The 23,132-nt window shown below is 39.6% G+C and overlaps 1 protein-coding gene across 2 annotated transcripts in view; it reads right to left on the bottom strand.

Annotated features, from left to right (window-relative positions):
* PRIM2 (DNA primase subunit 2) overlaps window positions 1-23,132 on the bottom strand; it is a 227,342-nt gene that overhangs the window by 122,736 nt on the left and 81,474 nt on the right. For both annotated transcript variants that reach the window (XM_029073346.2, XM_029073338.1), the window contains exon 7: window positions 21,879-22,016. In XM_029073346.2, coding sequence (XP_028929179.1) covers window positions 21,879-22,016 — 138 coding nt within the window. The remainder of the gene's footprint in view (window positions 1-21,878; window positions 22,017-23,132) is intronic.

Genomic DNA, 23,132 nt, shown 5'->3' with positions numbered 1-23,132 from the left:
CCATACTAATACAAGTTAATCAGGTTGGACACAGTTCATGTCTCACAAGGGGCTCACAGTCTTTATTCTCAATTTACAGATGAGGTAACTGAGGCATACAGAAGTTAAGTGACTTGCTCAAGGTCACACAGTAAACAAGTGGTAGTCAGGATTAGAACGCAGGTCCATCTGACACCCTGGCCTATGCTTGATCCACTAGGCCATGCTGTCTTTCTGGGAAGAACTGGAAGGTCTCGGGAGCCAGCGGATGTTATCCAGAGTCTAGGCTCTCCCAAGAGGTTCCAGGGCTATTTAAGCCAGGATTTGGGGTTTAAAGGGCCTCAGAACCATCACAAGTCCTCAAAGAGTACAGTGCTCAGTGAGGTAGCAGTCAATAAACCCTGTCACTGAAGGGATAGGGACCATGTCTAATTCCCATCTCAGCACTTGAGCATTTTCTTTCCCAGCAAGGCTTAATACAAAGCTCTACACAAAGCACTTAATAAATACTATTATTACTAGTACTCATATTACTACTACTACTATTTAAATAGACTGGCTAAGTGATCTTCTAGAAGATGCATCACACTATAACAGCCTCCTCAATGGTCACTCTTGCCTCCAATCTCTTCGCCCTTCAGTCTGTACTGTACACCACTGTATAGGAAATATCTCTAGGAAATATTATTTAGAATATATCTCTCCACACCACAAAAACTTACATTGGCTACCTGTCTTCTCATCTGGCTTCACAGCGCCCTACTAGCTTTACCTTATTACATATCGGTTCTCTCTAGCTTGCAATTTTCATTCCTCCTCAAGTTCATTTTCTACTGTACCTGCACTTGATATGCCTGCTTCCAAACCCTTGTGCAACCTGTTCCCCAAGCTTGGAACTCATTTTCCCTCCAAATCAACTAGACCTCAAATGTCCCCACATTCAAAATCCTCCCAGAATCCCTTCAAGAAACCTTTCTCCCCAATTCACCACAACCCAGTCCCATCAACCCTTAGCTATCCTAAACCTTCACATATTTTCGTATCTACCAACTCTGTGGTATTGTACTCTTCCAAATGCTTACAACAGTGCTCTGCATACAGCACTAAATAAATATACTGTTGATTGAATTGTCTAATCACCTGTTACATTCTGATATGTTTATACTAACTCCTGGTACACTCCCACTACTTCTCATTCTCTTAGTATTTGCAAGTATTTTCATTTGCCTGTCTCCCCCATTATATTATGAGTTCCATAATGCCAGGGAATGTGTGCCTTGCTTCTGTTGTACAAAAGTTGTCTTTCAGTTCAAAGGCATCATTGATGACTTTGAGATTGTATTCATTCATTCACTTGTATTTTCTGAGTACTTACTTTGTGCAGACCACTGTACTAAGCACTTGGAAGGTACAATTTGTCAACAAATAGTGACAATCCCCACCCAACAACGGGCTCACAGTCTATAAGGGGGAGAAAGACAATAAAACTAAACAAGTAGACAGGCATCCAAAGGTGTGAATGTCACTCAGAGAAAACACAATAGTGCTCCTTGCCTAGCTTCTTGCCATTCAAGTAAAATTTGATGAAAAACAAATAGTTAAATGGGGAAAAATATGTCCTTTTATCTGCAAGAGCTGCATTTGTTGTTGTAGAGTAGTAATAGTAATAGTAGAAGTAGTGGTGGTGTGATTTATGCCAAGTCATCATTGCTGACTTACCTGCCCTCCTGTACCCAAAGACATACATTGTGAGAAATCTGGTAATGAGAATGAATGCCATCTACGGTCCTAAATAGAATGAAAGCAGACACCACTGTTCTCTCACCTATTTCATAAATCATTCCTGACTATGATAGAGTAGCTTATGATGTAGTAGTATGATACAGGCTGGGGAATCTTTTCTTCTTTCTGGAAAAAGCAAGAAAAGCAAAACAAAACAAAATACAGTTTTCCCCAACTCAGCTAGATAGCTCAGAACCATAAAGTGTGTGTGTGTGTGTGTGTGTGTGTGTGTGTGTGTGTGTGTGTGTGTATCTACACACCAGCAAGGTCAATTGTTTCAATTGCTTCTGCTTCTGGACAGATTTGCAAGAATTCTTCCAACCATCTTGGTTGCAAAACCATTTCAGAACAGTCACTGTTCAGGTGAGGAAAAACCTCTTCAAAACAAGGTGTACCTATCATCAACTCCATGAGCCAGCCTTCATCAGACCATACAACCACTGGATGAAATGTTGTCCAAATAGTCAATTTCAAGAGTTAAAACAGCAAAGAGCCCAACTTCTACTTGAGGAATTGCTGTCTCACCCATAGGATCAGGCTCAGTAACCTTTTACTCAATGTTTCTACATATAATTTTCACACAGATGCGGGTGTATACATACATATTTACACAAAGATACTAGCTATCCTTTGTGCTTGAAGATAACACTACTGATGGTGAGATATCAAGCATGTATGGAAATTATAAAGACAAAACCCCACACTTTATGAATGACAAACAATACAAGGTTAAACTAACCCACCTACTTTATTTTTCCACATACAAATGATCATTACCATATCAATAAATTAAATAAGAAAATACTGGCAACAGTAGCTATAAGCCCAAAGCACATATACATATAAAGAACAGAAATGAGAATTAGGCCTCATATCTGAGCATCATAACAAATCCCATGCTCGCTTAGATTTTTTTCCCATGTATTTCAGAGTTCCAATAAAATATCAGAAGGTTAAATCTTAAAAAATCACTGAGTGTGTTTAACCTATTAACTACAGAGATCCTCAAGACTCAAACTATCAGGTTTAAATATTCCTCTCAATTTTCATGACACCTGTACGTTTTATGTTCAGTAATTCTTTCCTGAGACTGATTTACTCAGATAGCTATAACGCATGCATAATAACCAACTACACACACACAAACACACAAAAATTGCAATTAATATGGGGTTTTTCCTGACATAATAAGGCTTTGATATTTAATAACAGATTTCTGGTAAGGCACAAATAAAAACCAGTTAAACATTTTTACTTATAGATTATTTTTTACCCAGATTTTTAAGTTAAATATAAATCAGTGACAATACAGTAAGGAGATCTAAATGTGCTTTGTGATTTATATTCATATATATATATATATATATATATATATGTGTGTGTGTGTGTGTGTAGTAGAAATTTTAAGGATTTAATGATTATCATCACCGATGGTATTTATTGAGCACTTACTGTGTGCACAGCCCTGTACTAAGCACTTGGCAGAGTGCAATACAACAGAGTTATATCTTAATGCAAAGACCAACAGAGGTAAAATACCCAGATTTTTCTGCAATTAGAACAACTTTATGAATAGGGTAACATCCTTTTATTTTACCTTCATTATCAATTAAATTTCCTGCATACTTTTCTTCAGTTGAAAATGTGTTATTGAGAAATACCTGCACTTCTTGTTCTTAGAGAATTCTACAGTGTGGAATGAAACAATGAAAAGTTAAAAATGGTGCTGTTTATCTGGGAGTGGAAAATGCTGAAAAAGATTGGTGGGATTTTATCCGCAAAAGTCAAAAAGCAGTTGAGTGGGCAAATTAAGAAAACCAAAAAGGAACTTAGGTATTTTTCTATTACAAAAGTCTCAAATTAGAGACACAGAGCAAAAAGAGTTTGATTATAACACATACCTTTCCAAATGAACTCAGTTCATTTTAGAAAGATACATCCAATTCGATCATAGCTATTACATACACACATTTTGGTTTACATGCAATTGTAGAATTAGGGAATGTTCTGACCATGTGAGTCTATTTGGCTCAACATATTGTATTAGCAATGATTAGTTGAGTAATACTGGGAGTACTTGACTGCATGAGCTTTCCGTAGTGCAAGCTTTCGCAGAAAAGCAAAATTTGCGTTATAGGAAAACTGAGTATATTACACGGTACTAGTATCTTAAACCAAAGGGTAGTCTTATGAAGAGAAAATTCCTCTTTTGACCATGTATCTGTATGGGGAAAATTTCACCTTCATTACCTGGCACAGATGAGGAAGCTGTTTCCAGGAGCACACACTAGTACTCCTGCCTGTCTCTGTGTGAAGGTCATCTACCCTAAATAATTGTACCCTTAGAGGCCAAGAAGACACTTGGATCTTCCTGAAAAAGGAAGTTTTTCTCTGACTGGGGGAACCCCAGCTTGCTGCAGGCATGTGTTTACTTTGAACAAATGCAGAGAGGGAACAACGGCGACTTCTCTGCGTTATCACTAACAAGTCCTCTCTAAGCAGAATTGGTTGGCTGGACCTCCAAATGGGAGATGGCTTATCTGAAAGCAAAGGAGTGGTGGCAGTGTTTGGGGATGAACCATTAGGGATTCTCTTTGAAAAGTGTTCTACAAAACCCTGCCTTGCCTGGCATTGCCTCCTTCCAGAAAAAGAAGGAACAATTCCTTGTGGGCAGGGAATGTGTCTATTTACTGTTGTGTTGTACTCTCCCAAGCTCTTAGAACAGTCGTCGGCACACAGAAAGTGCTCAATAAATATGACTGAATGAATGACTGCTCCTCAATATCAATACTCACACTAACAGTCTCCTAGTAGCTCCTTGCTCCCTAAATTCTTGTGGGAGGGAAATATTCTTGTGGATAGGGCCCTGGGGATCCAAGCCCTATTTAAAGAGATTTGGGGTGTTCTTTCAGCAAATAAGAGATGGGGAACCCCCAGACTGCCACATTCTGACTTCAACACATCCACCTCATTGAAAGCCTGTATTTCTGACTCTTCCACACCTATTCCACCTACTTCAGGTGAGGAGGGGTGGGACTAAGACTTGCTCTTGGCTGAGTAGACGATAAATTCGTCCTCTAGACTGTAAGATCATTGTGGGCAAGGAATGTGTGTTGGACTGTACTCTCCCAAGTGCTTAGTACAGTGCTCTGCACAAAGTAAATACTCTATAAATTCACCCCACATATCCAATCCATCACCAAAACCTGCCTCACCTTCACAACATCGCCAAGATCCGCCCTTTCCTCTCCATCCAAACTGCTACCTTGCTGATACAATCTCTCATAATATCCCAACTGGACAACTGCATCAGCCTCCTTTCTGATCTCCTCCCATCCTCCTGTCTCTTCCCGCTCCAGTCTATTCTTCATTATGCTGCCTGGATTATCTTTCCACAGAAATGCTCTGAGCATGTCACTCCCATCCTCAAAAATCTCCAGTCATTGCCTACCAACCTTTGTATCAAGCAAAAACTCCTCACTCTTGGCTTCAAAGCTCTCCATCACCTTGCCCCCTCCTACCTCACCTCCCTTCTCTCCTCCTACAGCCCAGCCTGCACACTCCATTCCTTTGCGGCTAACCTCTAACTGTGCCTCGTTCCCGCCTGTCCCGCCATCGACCCCTGGCCCACGTCTTACCTCTGACCTGGAATGCCCTCCCTCCTCACATCCGCCAAACTCTCTTCACCTCTTCAAAGCCCTACTGAGAGCTCACCTCCTCCAGGAGGCCTTCCCAGACTGAGCCCTACCTCTCTGCTCCTCCTCCCCTTCCCATGTTTTCCTTTGTTGTCTGTCTTCCCCTTCTAGACCGTGAGCCTGTTGTTTGATAGGGATTTTCTCTGTTGCCTAATTGTACTTTCAAGCACTTAGTACAGTGCTCTGCACACACTAAGTGCTCAATAAATACTATTGAATGAATGAATGACTATGTGGGAAGATACAGCTCAGATAGGTGATTGAACAGCTGCTGCTCAGCTGCTAGTGAGGCTTCTGTTCCTATTCAGGCTTTGAAAAGGAGGGCATACAGCAAGCAAGTTTTGTTCCACAAGATTTGCTCTTTGTCAAGGATCCCTATTGCCAAGTGAGCTTCCCCTACTGCAGCAAACAGGGGCAAACAATACCAACAGCATTGCCCTTGGAAAGTCACTTAACTTCTCTGTGCCTCAGTTCCCTAATCTGTAAAATGGGGATTAAAACTGTGAGCCCTATGCGGGACAAGGACTGTTTCCAACCTGATTATCTTGTATCTACCCCAGCGCTTAGTACAGTGCCTGGCATAAAGTGTTTAAATTCCATAATTGTTATTAGTTTGAAAATGGGGCTGGCAAGAAGACTAATAAAGAATGGATTGGCAAATGATTTTTCAAATGTTGGCTTTTTCCCAAAGCAGTCAGCCCCTGAGGCAGAAAAGTGCATTTTGGGAGGATGGGAAAACTGAGACCCAAAAGGATTAAACTCCTAGAGGATAAGACATAACTGAACTTGGGTTTCCTGGTTTCCAATTGAGTTCTTTATCCTTTCTATCCTTTCTATCCTTTATCCACAGTCAGATCTGACGTTGATAGTTTATTGATGAAGGTATAAAGCAGGGCCTGAGACTGCTGTTAGATGAAAAGGGATATGAGTGGGACAGAGAGGTTAGAAGAAGGAAGTCTTGAAATATTCTGAAAAGAAAGGAATTGATAATTACATGGGGGGAAAAATGTTGATAGAGTGAGAGTGTGAGCTGGTGATTCTGTGAAAGTTAAGGAGCAATCTCTTTAGGAATGGAGCTGGGAAATTTGAGAATTAGAAACCAAATTCAGACTAGGAAATCCAACTGGTTATTAAAAAGGGGCCCATACCAAGAATAATTTGAAAATTCCCTGATTAAACCATGCTACTTATTAATGAATTTTTCAGCAGTTCTTCCAAATGAAAAAGATTACTGTTAGCACCTACATAGCAAAATACTTAAAATGGAAATCATGAAAAATACACCTGGAAACAGCTCTTGGGATTCTTTTGAGAATCTGGAACTGCCTGGGCCAGAGAGAGATACAATGAATCAGTGCTTTAAGGAGGCACAATTTTCTGAGAACTCCATTCAATTCTTTGAAAATTTCAATAAATCCTCATTTTGCACAATGTTTTAAAATGTACCCTTGGTAATTTTTAAGGATATATGCATTTTGAGAAAGAAGGTGCTTCATACTAAACATTAAATAGGCTCATTCAAAACCCTGCAATGCCTGTTATCACTCCTTCCCGAAAAAGAGTGAATAATTCATTATCTACTTCTCAATATTCCTCAACCCACAGTTAATGCTCCTATTAACTACAATTGTCTCGTTGTAGCTCCCTGCTCTTTAAAATATCAACTAAACAGAGGTCCTACACTGACTTGGCTACACAGGGTGGGTATATTTTTCACAAGGAGTACGTCCATTAGAAAGTCACTGTTTTGATCAAACGTGCATAAGGCACACCTTAGTAATAATAATAATTGTGGTATTTGTTAAGCACTTACTACGTGCCAGGCACTGTACTAAGCACTGGGATGGATACAAAGAAATCCAGTTGGACACAGTCCTGTCCTGAATGGGGCTCACTGTCTTAATCCCCATTTTACAGAAGAGGCAACTGAGGCAAAGAGAAGTGAAGTGGCTTGCCCAAGGCCAAACCGCAGACAAATGATGGAGCCGAGACCAGAACCTGTCACCTTTGATTCCCAGGCCACTGCTCTATCCACTACACCATGCATATGACAGACTGATGTGAGAGGCAGTGTGATTTAGTAGACAGAGCACAGGCATGGTAGTTAGGAGCTGGGTTCTGATCCTGGGTTCACTACACGTCTGAAGTGTGACCCTGGGCAAGTCATTTAATTTCTCGGTGCCTCAGTTCCCTCATCTGTAAAATAGGGATTAAGAGTATGAGCCCCCTGTGGGACAGGGACTGTGTGCAACCTGATTAACTTGTATCTACCCTAGCATTTAGAACAGTGCTTGGCACATAGTAAATGCTTAACAAGTACCATAATTATTATTATTATTGGTATTAAACCTCATCCTAACATAGTGGGTAGAGTAGGTAGGACTTTGTTTCTGGAAACTCATACACATAAAACCACACTGTCATCAGCACATCTGTCATATGGACTGTATTTATGGCATTTGTATCCTCCTCCCCTCACTGTGACCTCCCCAAAGGAACCTCAAGTAAAGTTCACAAAGTCTAGGCAAGCTGGTATTATGATGAGAGGTGATGAGCCATTGCCCCAAGCAGCTGCTATATCAATGAATCAATGATATTTATTGAGCGCTTATTATGTACTTAGGAGACTACAACAGAATTAGCAGATACTTTCCTTGCCAATAATGAGTTTACAGTCTGGAAGGCTCAAGTCAACTCCCAAATTAATTCCGTGAGGACATTCTTGGGGCAAAACTTCCCTCATTAACGCTTCTTACACGTACTATGCAGAATTTAAACAAACTGTAATTGTAGGAAATTTTCCTACTACAGCGAGTTAGTGTGTCAGCTACCATTATGGCTTTAAGGCCCTTGCAAATTTCATGAAATTTTGTCAACATATTTTAGATGCGTCACAGTGTACCAGCCTGTATCATGTGGATAGACAACTATCATCTAAAGTAATTTTTATCTCAGAAATGAGGTGGCTTTAAAACTTTACTGATAATCTCCTCAATTTGTTAAACAGTCCAACAGCTATTTAATGAACTAGGAGTGTGGGCTTTACATAGGTAGAAGACAAAGAAAAAGTGGCTCTATCTACCCCTTCCAACATTCACTCATTAGAATCAGAAGTAGAGTTCTCTAGCAAATGTCAGCTCTGGGCTATCAGTCAACAGGATAGGTAGGAATCTTGGGGCACACAGGGAAAGGGAGGTGGGCTGGAGAAAGAATGATTAGGTCAAGAAGTTAGCTGTGTTTAGAAAGGAAAAGTGGCTTGTTACACTCAAGGCAAGTGGCTTTGCGCTCTATAAATACTACTGATGATTATGAAGAAAATGTTATTATTGTAGTAGAAAATTCTCCGGAGTTCCAATCTTAGCTCTTAAAAAAATAAATCTATCCTAATGTCAATTCTTTTTCTGTCACAACTGTATTAACTTAGGGCATTGTTTGGGTACTGGGTGCGAGAAAAACAAGTGTGAACCAGAATGTGAGGAAGGATACCTTGTTTGATTATGTCTGGAAGCCCTTTCTCTTAGGATGGCAGCCTGCCAGGTCAAAATATAAGCAAAACTTTTATGTGCCCCCCAACATTTAACCTCAGTGCTTTATATTCAGTAGGTGCTAAATACCATTAATATATAAAAGGAAAACCAACTTGGTGAACCCACTTTAAAATAAGCTGAAACTCTGCCACAGCAAAGGCAGACTAAACTTCCAGGTAGAAGCAGCACAACTGTGAAACAATGCAGTATGCTATCCTTTTGATATTTCAAGAAGTTTGCTAAAAACTAGTGTTTTACTTTGATTCAACTCCCTTCTTTTCCTATTTTTCTAACTTAATAGAGAATGAACAACTTTCATAAGTCTAATACATGCACACACAGCACCGCCCTTTGGAATGTCCAGTTGTAAAGAGAAATTACTCTCTATACTAAATCATCCAATAACATCCTCATAGTGTCGAATTCCCTCTATGCAAAACTTTTAAATTGGAAACTGTACAGGTAATGCATATTTCTTTGTAGTGCTTGAATAAATTTTTGGTCTATGAAAGTGGAACTGTCAAAGAATTGAATTTACAAGTACAAAAAAGCTATTTCAGTATTCTGCAGTATCCTAGCAACTAGAATCAGCTGATATTTTCTCATCACAAGTGGGTAATATGGATAAAATCTGTGTGTTTCAGTGTAGTTATGTGTCAATGAAAGCAGTGCTGTTCAGCAAAAAGAATCAAGCTGTAAGTAATTTGTAAAACCACAAGACATTTGCTACCCCAATCTAGACTGAAGTTTAAAAAAGATCATTATGATTTTTAAATACACTAGCTGATCTAGCTATTTCAGAGAAAAATGTTTGATTTCACATTTTTGTTTAAATCAAGAAGAGTTGTACAAAATCAGTTACCTAGAGACTATTCAATTATGAGGAATGAAGCAGGGAATATGTCTGTTATATTGTACTCACCCAAGCACTTAGCACAGTGCTTTGCACACAATAAGAGCTCAAATACGATTGATTGAATCAAGTACATGTCTCAAAAAAGCTGGAACTCAGACTTGGTTTCCAGACCACAGGTGTAGAATCAATAAATGATATTTACTGAGTGCTGACTGTCTGCAGAGCACTGTACTAAGCTTTTGGAAGAGCAGAATAAAATTTCTGTCCTTAAGGAGTTATATGGGGCTGGATATAGAAGTACTACCTTAAGTAGCTGATAAATAGGCAATCTATAATTCAAAGAGAATATACCAACTAAATCAGTCTACAAACTATTACTCCAACAGAGCTTATCCAGATACCTCTTCCCTTGGGAGCATCTGAAAAATTCCTTGGATATGTGGCTTCAAGATACCCTGCAGAGTGCAAAAGCAGTTCTGCACACGGAAAAGTCCACAAACCTTAGGGCTCCCTTCCCTTACCCATCTCTTCTAAAAGTTGCAAACTAGACAGTTAACAGATGTTTCATTCAATTCCTTCAGCATGCAATGATGATAATGATCACTGTATATGTTAGGCACTTAGTATGTGCCAAGCACTGTACTAAGTACTCAGGTAGATACAAGAAAACCAGTCAGGCACAGTGCCTATCTGTCCTACATAGGCTGACAGTCTAAGTGGGAAGGAGAACAGGTATTGAATCCCCATTTTACAGATGAGAAAACTGAGATACAGAGAAGTTAAGAGCTGGCAAGTGGTGGAACCAGTATTAGAACACACATCCCCTGACTCCTAGGCCTGTGCTCCTTCTGCTTAAGTATGCTGCTTCTCATGTTTGAAACAAAGTTCAAGTAGGTGACGCTACAGCTGCTTAGCAGCTGAGTGAGCAAGCAGGTAGCTTGTGTCATTTCTGGAAAAAAAGAATGTCTTGAGTCAGGATCTCGAGTTCTGCAAGGGGCCTTACCAGAAAAAGTTCATAAAGTTGAACCTTTAGTGTTGCACTGTAAAGGTTTAAATAATGAAAGAATTGAAACACACTGGTGAACAAAATGGGTGCAATTTTTAATTGGAATAAACAATGTCTCAGATTACAATTCCTCACTTCAGTGGCCTACACACTCTAATCAATGAGTGGTATTTATTGAGTGCTTACTTACTATGAGAAGCAGCGTAGCTCAGTGGAAAGAGCCTGGCTTGGGAGTCAGAGGTCATGGGTTCTAATCCCTACTCTGCCACTTGTCAGCTGTGTGACTTTGGGCAAGTCACTTAACTTCTCTGTGCCTCAGTGACCTCATCTGGAAAATGGGGATACTTTGAGTCCCACGTGGCACAACCTGATCACCTTGTACCACCCCCACACACACACCAGCACTTAGAACAGTGCTTCTCACATAGTAAGTACTTAACAAATGCCATCAATATGGCAGAGCACTGTACTTAAGCACTTGAAGAGTAAAATACAACAGAGTTGGCGGACACATTCCCTGCCCACAACAAGCTTACAACTCTAAGAAGCTTACAACACCTTTGGGAAGCACAGCGTGTAGTAACAGAAATAAAAGTGCCGAGATTTTACCTTCTCTTTGCTTCTACCAAAACTTGCAAAATTTTAGAGATAGAAAAATTTGTCACTTACAAAAATCTACACTGCTGGCAGAACTGGCTCTTTCAGAAATGTTTACTAAGTCAGACCATGGCATTTGAGTGTGATCACTCCACTTCAGACCTCAGGTTCATGACAGTATGGCTCCCATAGCATCCTGAGTTCATGGTCTGTACGACTCTAGCATCCTGTTCTAGGTAAAGACAAGCAGTCACACTGCTTATTTGTGAAACAAATATCCGTCCTAGATGGGCTCACACACAGTCTAAATGAAGAAGAACAGATAGTGAAAGGAAAGGAAATTTGCCACAAAGAACCATTTTGGTTTTAGATAAGGCTCTGGTTCATACCAATCAACAGCTTGAAAACTAAAGAGATTCCAAATTTTGGTGAAATTCTTTCCCCTCTCTGTGACCTCATTAATCTTTTAAATGGGTCATGGAAAATAGAATGAAAACATTAATAGCCAAACCTACTACCATAACCCATAGTAGGGTGAAATTTGAGATGGACTAGGAGAAAATTCACAATTCTATCATTTGTGAAAAAAATAAGATTTGGTTTTCAATAAAATATTAATGAGGCAAAACTAGACCCCCTTCATGAATAACACTATCCAGGAAACTGGAAATATCAGCCACTGGCCTAGCAGCTATTTTACAGTATTCAAAGGGGTTTAGAACAGTTGATTATTTTTGAAACACCAAATGAGGTGTATGTGCATTCAACACTGAACTAGGTTATGCATTTAGGTTATGTCAGATGTGTCTTCAATCATAATTATTCAAATAAAGTGACATAAAGGAAGTGAAAGAATGAACTTCTATGATTCATACAAACAGGAAACATTGGAAATTCTTACGTGGGCCATACTAATCAAAGAAAAGAGACTCTTCTGAAAAACAAACTAAACACGCAGCAATGGAATAATTTCAATATTTCTATATTTCTTACTCTGTGCCTATTCCAAATAAGAAAAAAATATTTGTTTCAAAGTGAACAGTACATATGTGCAAAATACACAAAATGGGATTTGTTTTGGCCTGATTTGGGTATACACTCGATATGCAGAAATTAGGGGATAGATTGCTCTTCTTGATCAAAGACTTCAACAAGGTGTAGACTTAGAAAGAGACACTGACCTATATGTGACAAACCCATTAGTGCAGGAAGGATCTAGCCATAAATGCAAAACAATGCAGCCAAAACAGCCAAATCCCACTGGTCTCTTCAGCCAGATTCACACAAATGCATAGGCGCTTCCTGTCAGTAGCGTCATCTTTGGAGGCTGATGATTATATATAGAATGTGCCTGTTCTGTTCTTTAATTTGCATATGTGGTGATTTAGTCAGGGTGGTGGATTATCCACACTGACCACCTTGAACAATCAAGAGTGAACTGTATTTCACCTTGTTTTTATAAATTATCTGTCAATCCTCAACCAAGCAGAAGGGCAAATGAGAGAGATTACAAATAAAGGGTCATTATTCTCAGAAAATCAATTATTCTTTTCCCTCAACTAAAGAGCCCCACAAACCTTTGCTTATGAAGAATATGTGTTTGCTTTACAAGGAGGTAGTACTCTTTGAAAATAAAGAGCATTTTATCAAGTTTCTACACTAATTCTTACTCAACATACAACGTTTCTGTCTAAGAATAAATTACTGCTTTCTAAGAATACCTGAAAACCTATGTGATTGGAGGAAAAAGGTAACACTTTTTGCCAATTATTGCCTTAGGAGCTGTTTTTCCTCCTTCTCTGCCTTCTGTATAAACTGGAAATACATATAAATACTGAAGAGCAGTGTGGTCCAGTGAAAAGAGCATGGGCCTGAGAGTCATAGGACTGCCATGTGCCTGTTGTGTGACCCTGGGCAAGTCACTTACTTCTCTGTGCCTCATTTACCCCATCTGTAAAATGGGGATTCAATACCTGTTCTCCTTCCTATTTAGACTGTGAGCCCTGTATCAGAGAGGGACTGTGTCTGACCTGATTACCTCATATCTTCCCTGGTGCTTAGTGCAATACAGTGTGAGCGCTTAGTACAGTGCTCTGCACATAGTAAGCACTCAATACATATGATTGAATGAATGTTTGATACATAGAAAGCACTTAAAAACTGCAACTACTATTATTATTATACATTCTTTGAAACCTTACTCTGTTATATAATTGCTAGCCTCCTCTTAAGAAAGACTTCACAAACAAAGGGCAAAATGAATAACTACAATTTAATGTAAGATCCGATGATCTGCCCTTCAAGAACTTTAACAATAAACCACACTTTAAGGGCAAAACTCATTTCTTCAACAAGAGATGTTTCAATCACCTTTAGTTAAATGCAAAGAAGACTAAAATTACCTTTTAATATGTAATATAATAAATCTTCAACTCAAATAGGATAAGGCTTTAAAGCAGACAGATGAAAAAGTACAATTAAGTTTTTCTGGATTTTTCCAGTTGGTTTTGCTGATGAAAACTACCTACAACCATACAAAACAGAAAGTCTAAAAACATAGGGTGCACCATTTGGGCATTCTTTTACATTTATTGGAATATGTGCATTAAGTCTAAATATTTGATTTTAAGAGCTACTGTAGTTGGGTCACCACTGAAATAGAATCAGAGTGTTAAAAGTGCTTTTCCTCCTTTGGTTTAAAGTTCCATAAGGGGAATGATGGTCTCAATATTTAGACTGTGTACAAGGCCCTACTCACTGACTGAACTAACATACTAATTCTACAGTATTGTGGAAGGGTTTATTTACACTCTACTACCAGAGCCACGATGCCCCGACACTCCATTCGCAGGATTATCCTACTTTATAATGGTTTGGCCAAAGTACACACAATTTGTATATTTCAGAAAGATGTCCTTTTTAAATTTTACTAATCTGATTTTATATTCTAACTGTACAGTTATCAACAGATTCAAAAATATCTTACTCAAGATTCCCTTTTCAATTTCAGCTACCTTTAAAAAAAAAACCTCTATACCATTAAAAAAAACTATCAAAAACAAGAACTTCTGCTTTTCTCAAGTATTTAACAAGGGAAAAACATCCTTGCTTTTAATAAATATAACAATAATAATTAATAGGTATGGTAAGGTAAATAAAAAGGTGAGAGTATTTTGATAAAAGTAAGTGTCATTAAACTCAAGATCTCCTGGGATGGGTTAATAGGAACATGGATATCCCTGTTGGTGAGCTGATGCTCCAGCTTTCCATGTGCTCTGATGGCCATGCTGACACATCTTGTGATGTCATTATCTGTAACAGCACATTGCAAGAGCATGATGCCCAAGTAGCAGAATTTTTGCTGCCCACCAGCCATAATACTATCAGAATAAGCACTGTGGTGGGCACAGTGGTGGGTGTGGTGGAACTTAGTCTTTTTCACAGTGACTTTTAACTCAAACTGAGCAGGAGCTCATGCAAGACTTTCAATGATCCATGGTACGTCTCAAAGAGTGTTGTCCACTATTGTGCAAGTGGTAATAGTAGTTCCCAGAGAGTCTTTCATGCTTTTGTGTGAGGTTGATGCAAATCTAAATCCACCATCTAAGTGTTATTCCATGTTGACTGCATCTTCTGTTCTTCTGAATGCATCAGTCAGCAAGGCTGCAAACATGTGGAAATGCTTCAGGGTCACGATGCAGCCTTGCTCAGTGCCTCAATGTAGGATCCTGGTGGACAGAGATGGCATCTACTAACTCTGTTTCATTGTGCTTTCCCAAGTGCTGAGTACAGTGCCCTGTACCCAATAAGCTGTAATACAGCTAATAACAATAGCTTCATTTGTTGAGCACTTACTGTGTGGCAAGCACTCTAACTGCTGTAGTATACACAAGAGGATGTGAAGGAACTGTGTCTCACCTCACTGTCTTGTGTCTACTACAGCGATTAGCACCATTCTTGCCACATCGTAAGAGCTCTCAGTCTATGGGGGAAAAAGAACAAGAATTTCATCCCCATTTTGCAGATGAGGAAACTGAAGTATAAAGAAGTTAAGTGACCTGCCCAAGATCACACAGCAGGTAAATGACAGAGCAAGAATTAGAATTTAGGTCCTGTGACCCATTCCTCTGCTCTTTCCATCAGGCCATAAGAGATAAAGAAAAGTTTTTGGTATATGCACCTCCATGAAAAATGGTTTAATCTTTTAACAAATTGCATCTAAGTTTGTAATTTACCAGTGCTGAGTCATAGGAAATGGAGCCTTCACCTCTGGCCTCTTTCTAAATCTATAAGATCCAAAATCTTGCTTTCAACCTATTATCTAAATGAAGCTCCCAAATGAACACATGCAAAGAGGGTTTTTTTTTTTTAAAAAAAAGCTAAGAGCTGGGTAATATAAATGCTCATTTATAAGCTATGGAAAATGGCCATTTAAGTCAAGCAGCTACCTTTTCTTCAGGGATTTCCTTAAGATCTGGGCCAGATGAGAAGCTACAAAATGAGAAGCAGTCTTTATAGCAAAAGAGTTCAGCAGTATGACAGAACAGTTTTTCATGCTGTCACTTCTGACTGATATGAATGGAAGCCACATGGGAAATCTACTTATTTATGGTCACCAAATGCTATTGTACATTCACTTACAACTGAAATGAGGAACTGAGAAAAAACACCTGAAGTTCATAAATACCTTATTCCTCACAAACACTGATATTTGAAATTCATAAATTACAAGGTGAAACTAAACCACAAGAAATGTTCAGGGCCCTTGATAGTCTTACATGTCTAAAACTGAGCTCCTTATCCTCCCTCCCAAACCCTATCCTCTCCCTGACTTCCCTGTCACTGTGGACAGCACTACCATCCTTCCTGTCTCACAGGCCCGCAACCTTGATGTCATCCTTGACTCTGCTCTTTCATTTATTCACCCCACACATCCAATCTGTCACCAACACCTGCCGGTCTCACCTTCACAATATCGCCAATATCCGCCCTTTCCTCTCCATCCAAACTGCTACCGTGCTGGTACAAACTCTCATAATATCCCAACTGGATTATTGTGTCAGCCTCCTCTCTGATCTCCCTTTCTCCTGTCTCTCCCCACTCCAGTCTATTCTTCATTCCGCTGCCTGGATCATCTTCCTACAGAAATGCTCTGGGCATGTCACCAACCTCTCGTCAACAACCTCAAGTGGTTGCCTGTCAACCTTCGCACCAAACAAAAACTCCTCACTATTACTGGCTTCAAGCTCTCCATCACCTTGCCTCCTCCTACCTCACCTCCCTTCTCTCTTTCTACTGCCCACCCCATACACCCCGCTCCTCTGCTGCTCACCTCCTCACTGTCTCCCGTCCGTGCCTGTCCTGCCGTCGACCCCTGGCCCACGTCCTCCCACTGTCCTGGAATGCCCTCCCTCCTCACATCTGCCAAACTAACTCTCTTCCCCTCTTCAAAGCCCTAGAGAGCTCACCTCCTCCAGGAGGCCTTCCCAGACTGAGCCCCCCCTTTCCCTCTGTTCCTCCTCCCCTCCCCATCACCTCCGCTCTTCCCCCTTCTCCTCCCCTCAACCCTGTGCACATTTGTATATATTATTTATTACCATATTTATTTTGTTAATGATGTGTATATCTCTATGATTCTATCTATCTTGATGATGATGCTTTGCTTTGTTCTGTTTTGCTTTGCTGTCTGTCTCCCCCGTTTAGACCTTGAGCTTGTTATTGGGCAGGGATTGTCTCTATCTGTTACAGAATTGTACATTCTAAGTGCTTAGGACAGTGCTCTGTATATAGTAAGCACTCAATAAATACTATTGATTGAATGAATTCAACTTCAAAAAAAAAAAAAAGCCTTCCCTGAAATGACTATATTTGAAAAAAAAAAAAAATCAGATAAGATCGCTGACTGTCGTCTGTTCCCATCAGCACTCAGCACCAAATGAAAATGCAATGCCTCAGAAAGATACAATGTAGCTTAAATTGATTTAGAAATTTTTTTTTAAAAACCAGCAATGAGTTTTACAAGTATAGGCATCTAGATTCTTATCACTTAATGGTTGAGCTTTCTGCAAATTGCTTTAATTAGAATTTACTTTTGAGGTTATTCATCAACTGAAATGCCAATGCAGGCTACTTCCAATTTTACCATAGGCCATTTATGATGACATTAGCATAATGTATCACTGTTTTCACTATCTACTAATTGAATTCAAAGACCTACTCCTACTACAGATTCCATTCATGAAGCAACTGGGACCATGATTTCTAGTCTTCTAATTTTGTTTTCACCCCAAAAAGCTGCTGTTCAGAACTATAAATCTGACTTTTATAACTCCATTACATCATCATTCTCTCAATATATTTGGCTCAAATTTTGATGTGTAATATTTTTATCTGATACTCTCCATTATTCAAAATATCATTAGAGACCTAAAGAAGGAGCTAGTAAGTTAAATCATGCATGAGTAGAGCAGGCTAATGAGTAAAAAATTAATTACTAATTAACTCACCACATCATTCCACTACACAATAATATTTATGTAGATTCTTACATAACAATTCAAAAATACTATCAATCCAAGCAGGAGTAGGAATGCTAACTTCCATGAAATAAATTTTTTATCCATGTGATCTGGTTTAATGATTATATTTACACTTAGCATTGTATATAACATAGTAATTAGTTTATTTGTCTATTTAAGATAAAAAATAGTTTAGAGAAGAGAGATATTGAAGTACAACAGTAAAAGAAAATGTTAAAAATGAGGATAGTTTTCATTATTTGTTATTTGCTCCTCAAATCAAGACCACTAAACTCAATGAGTAGAATGTAAAGAATGAAACTTTAAAATGTCACTATTTGATGTCATAGCTCTAGCAAGATGATAAAACTATTTTGCTATATTCCTAAAAACAACTTTTTCCTCTCTGATAAAACATTCTGGTTGAGACTGGATTTAGGATACCTCATCCTAGATATTTTAAATGAAATTTAAGGAATAGAGATTTATCATGCCTAATATGTCCTTGAAATAAACACTATTGATGCCACTTACCCGAACTAATAAAGGTGCATTAACTCATAAACAATTAGCATTCTATGATAAGTGCTGAACAAAGGCAAGTAGACATAGTACCTGGCCTTTGGGAGTTTAGAATCCAAGAAACTGATGGAAAGAATTTATGGAACACCCAGGCAAATGAACCAGATTATAAGTATGTAAAGTATATATGTGCACTTGGTATGAATGCTTTCCAGCTGCTATTCTATGTCACAAAGATCACAAGAGCATCAAGCAAGCAATCAATCACTGGCATTCATTGAGCACATACTATTTACATAGCACTGTACTACACATTTGGGAGAGTACACTACATCAGCGTCAGTAGACAAATTCCTTACCCACAAGGAGTTTACAGTCTAGAAGGGGGAAAACGGGCATTAAAATAAATTATGGATATGTAAATAGGTGCTGTTTGGATGATGGTGGGGTGAATATCAAGTGCTGAAAGGGTACATATCCAAGTGCATGGGCAATGCGGAGAGGAGTAGGGGGAATGAAGGCTTAGTTGGGGAAAGCCTATTGGAGGAGATGTGATTTTAACAAGGCTCTGAAGGTGGGGAGAGTGGTAGTTGTCATATATGAGGTTGCCTGTTTACTTGTTCTGTTATCTGTTTCCCCCCTTCTAGACTGTGAGCCCATTGTTGATAGGGATTGTCTCTATTTGTTGCCAAATTGTACTTTCTAAGCACTTATTGCAGTGCTCTGCATACAGTAAGCACTCAACAAATACAACTGAATGAAGAGTAAGGGAGTTCCAGGCCAGAAGGGGAAAGGGGCCAGCAGCAAGATAGATGAGACTGAGGCACAGTAAGTAGGTTGGCATTAGAGGAGCAGAGTGTGCAGGCTGGGTTGAAGTACCAGATCTGTGAGGTTAAGGTAGAATAATGTTGGTATTTGTTAAGCGCTTACTATGTGCCGAGCACTGTTCTAAGCGCTGGGGTAGACATAGGGGAATCAGGTTGTCCCACGTGGGGCTCACAGTCTTAATCCCCATTTTACAGATGAGGGAACTGAGGCACAGAAAAGTTAAATGACTTGCCCACAGTCACAAAGCCGACAAGTGGCAGAGCTGGGATTCGAACTCATGAGCCCTGACTCCAAAGCCCGTGCTCTTTCCACTGAGCCACGCTGCTTCTCAGGTAGAAGGGGGAGAGCTGATAGAATGCTTTAAATCAATCAAAGGTATTTACTGAGTGCTTACTATGTAAAGAGCACTGTACTAAGTACTTGGGAGAGTACAATTCAACAGAGTAGGCAGATATGTCCTCTGCCCACAGTTAATAGTAAGGAGCTTCTCTTTGATGCAGTGATGAATGGGCAACTACTAGAGGTTCTTGAGGAGTGGGGAGACGGGAACTGAACGTTTTTTAAAAAAATTATCCGAGCAGCAGAGTGAAGTAAGGACTGAAGTGGGGAGAGACAGGAGGCGGGGATGTCAGCAAGGAGTCAAGGCAGGATTTTATAAGTGCAGGGTTATTTTATATATGTAGGTTATTTTATAGGTAGGTAAATCTCAGAATTGTATTTCACTGAAGAGGAGATAGAGCACCGGTATAGAAGTCAAAGGACCTGGGTTCTAATCCCAGCCCTCCACTTGTTGACTGTGTGACCATGGGCAAGTCCCTTCACTTCCCTGGGCCTCAATTACCTCATCTGTAAAATGAGGATTACCACTCTCAGTGTTGCACCTGGAGAGTTTCCAGTACTCTATTTGTCTCAACTATGGGAGGGAGAGTCAAACAGAGGTATACCCATTCCATTCCTAGCTTGGGCAGTGGCTAGTGGAGTGGCAGGCAACCTGCTACAAGTCAAAACTCACCTGGGTTGGGAAGCCGTGGCATGGTAAGGAGTTGAGGGTGAAGACACAAGTTCACTGCACAGGAGACAACAGTAAACCTCTTCCATATTTTTACCAAACAATGGTAGGCTACCAGAACAACAGCAGATGGAAGGAGGGCATTCGGGAGAGATGTGTTCATGGCATCACTATGGGTCAGAGACGACTCAACAGCATAACTCAAGACTAGATTATTTTACATATGTATGTATACATAAATGGATGGATATATAAACATAATAATACTAGTAGTAAAGTCTGACAATGTGCCAAGCACTCTACTAAGTGCTGGAGCATAGACAATTCAGTCAGATCAGACACAGTCCCTATTCCACAATCGGGTCACAGTCTGGTCGGTGGGGGGGTGGGGCAGATGTTATTCCCAGTTTACAGATGAGGTAACAGGCATAGAGAAGTTAAATGACTTGCCTAAATTCACTCAGCAGACAAGTGGCAAAGCCACAATTGGAACCCAGTTCCCTGACTCCCAGGGTCATTTTTTTTTCCACTAGGCCACACTTTATAGTTCACTTTCCCCAAGCATTGCAAGTAAGAGTAGCTACTCTGCAAAGGAGTTGTCTTAATCCCAAAGCCAGGAACAAAACACGGTTTTTCAAGAGGCCATTGCTCCTACACACATGCAACCAGCGCAGCTAGTCCTACCTCCCTTGGATGCAGAAGCACTTCCTATGAGGTGGCAGCACTGACAGAATATGGAACTTGAATGCAGTTCTTTCTTGAAGGTGGCAACAACACAGTTTAGGATTTAGGGTATCCCCAAGCACATGGCCTAGGAAAATGTAACAACTCCTTGTTACACACATATGACTAAATATCCAGCACCGAAATGATGCACTCATTTTTTTTTGTCAGAACTCTGAAAGAATAATAACCTTGAATTCTTTTTCAGAGGGGTTGTAGAAGTGAATTTGAAAACCAGATGATGATATCTCATAAAGCAGGAATAAGAGAAAAGTAAATACACATATATGGGTAACCAGACAGTGTGTTCTATGTAGAAAAAAAAGTGAAAGCCTCAAATGAAACCATCTCTAATGAGTGAAAATCCACTGTGGTTGGAGAAGAGAGAACAGAAGAGAATTTCTGTGAATTAGCAAAATTTCAATTTCCATCTACAACCAATCATTATAGTTTCTTTCCTGCCTCAACAATGCAAAGTAATGTGGAGACCCAGATACCTGAATCTACCAGGTTACTATCTCAAAAGAAATATTAACTTCCTTAAGAGCAACAACTGCAAAAATTTTAACATATGCCTGATTGAGGTTCCAATTTTGTTTCATAGTGCGATAAAAGTGCTACTTAAAATTAAGCTCTTTCAGCTTATCTTCACAGTGAGGGTTTTTTTAATATTTATAAACAACTGTGATAGCACTAGGCTGACGTTTGAGATTAGTTTTCTTAAATGCACTCACCACGGTACTCTCACTGGTTTAGAAAACAATGAAAAGTGGTAAAACCTCATAAGAAGAAAAAGGAAACAAATTTGGCTAGGGGCAGTCAGTGGATCTACTTACAGCCAATGCCTTAGACAGTTTGATTCGATAGTCATTCAAGAGGATCACCACAATGTCCTGATGTGGTACGTAGGCACTGGAATTCTCCAAGTAGACTTTTCTTCCTCTAAATAAATCTAGTGCATCAGCAAAAGGGACCTAAATTGTATTCAAAGAGAAAAATATGAAGGTCACACTACCATTTTGGGTAAGATTAAATTTCAAACGTATTTTGTCAGGCTCTTACCCATCACAATACCTGGCAGCCAAGTGAATGAACTAACTTACCATCCCCTAAACTTAAACAATTGGATAATGAGAAGGCATTAAACTGAGGAAGCAAATAATACAGAATGTTCAAATTCTCACTGCTAAAATACTCCACATTAGGTACTGCGGTTTTATTACAGAAATGAAATAAAAGGTTCTAGAGAGGCTCATAATCTGACTCTTTTCTAATCAATCTGCAGGAAATCCCAGCAAGTTCAGCTTCTCTGGCTCCTTATTCCACTTTCTTACTTTTCATTCAGCATCAAAAGACAAATACCAGTGATCCTGGCAAAGTCTCTGCTCCTGAATCCATTAAAGAAGTGATTAAGAAATCTCCAAACTTCCCCACAACAATGCTCCTGCTCCCTCAAGTGATGAATCAAGAATTTCTAAGAGCTTAGGTCAATACCCACAAATAATTAAACATACTTTATTATTTGGTTTTGCTCATACCTATAATTGGAGGGCTTGTGGTGTTGATTTGCCCATTATTAACTAGTGTTATCAAGAAAAGGACACTGGTTGAATCAGTGCCACAAATCAAATGAGTCAACATACCCCAAATTACTAAGTAAGAATAATTCATTCAGTAGTATTTATTGAGCGCTTACTATACGCAGAGCACTGTACTAAGCACTTGGAATGTACAAACCAGCAATAGATAGAGACAGTCCCTGCATAATGATGGGCTTACAGTCTAATCAGAGGAGACAGACAGACAAAAACAATAGCAATAAATAGAATCAAGGGGATGTACATCTCATTAAAACAATAGCAATAAATAGAATCAAGGGGATGTACATCTCATTAACAAAATAAATAGGGTAATAAAAATATACACAAATGAGTGGACGAGCACAGTGCTGAGGGGAGGGGAAGGGAGAGGGGGCGGAACAGAGGGAAAGGGGGGGAAAGGGGCTTAGCTGAGGGGAGGGGTAGAGAGGCAGCAGAGGGAGTAGAGGGAAAAGGGGAAGCTCAGTCTGGGAAGGCCTCTTGGAGGAGGTG

The sequence above is a fragment of the Ornithorhynchus anatinus genome, chromosome 1 (assembly GCF_004115215.2).
Source record: "Ornithorhynchus anatinus isolate Pmale09 chromosome 1, mOrnAna1.pri.v4, whole genome shotgun sequence".
NCBI lineage: Eukaryota > Metazoa > Chordata > Mammalia > Monotremata > Ornithorhynchidae > Ornithorhynchus > Ornithorhynchus anatinus.
Note: the sequence above shows the minus strand (reverse complement) of the source record. Positions and strands in the feature narration are given on the sequence as shown.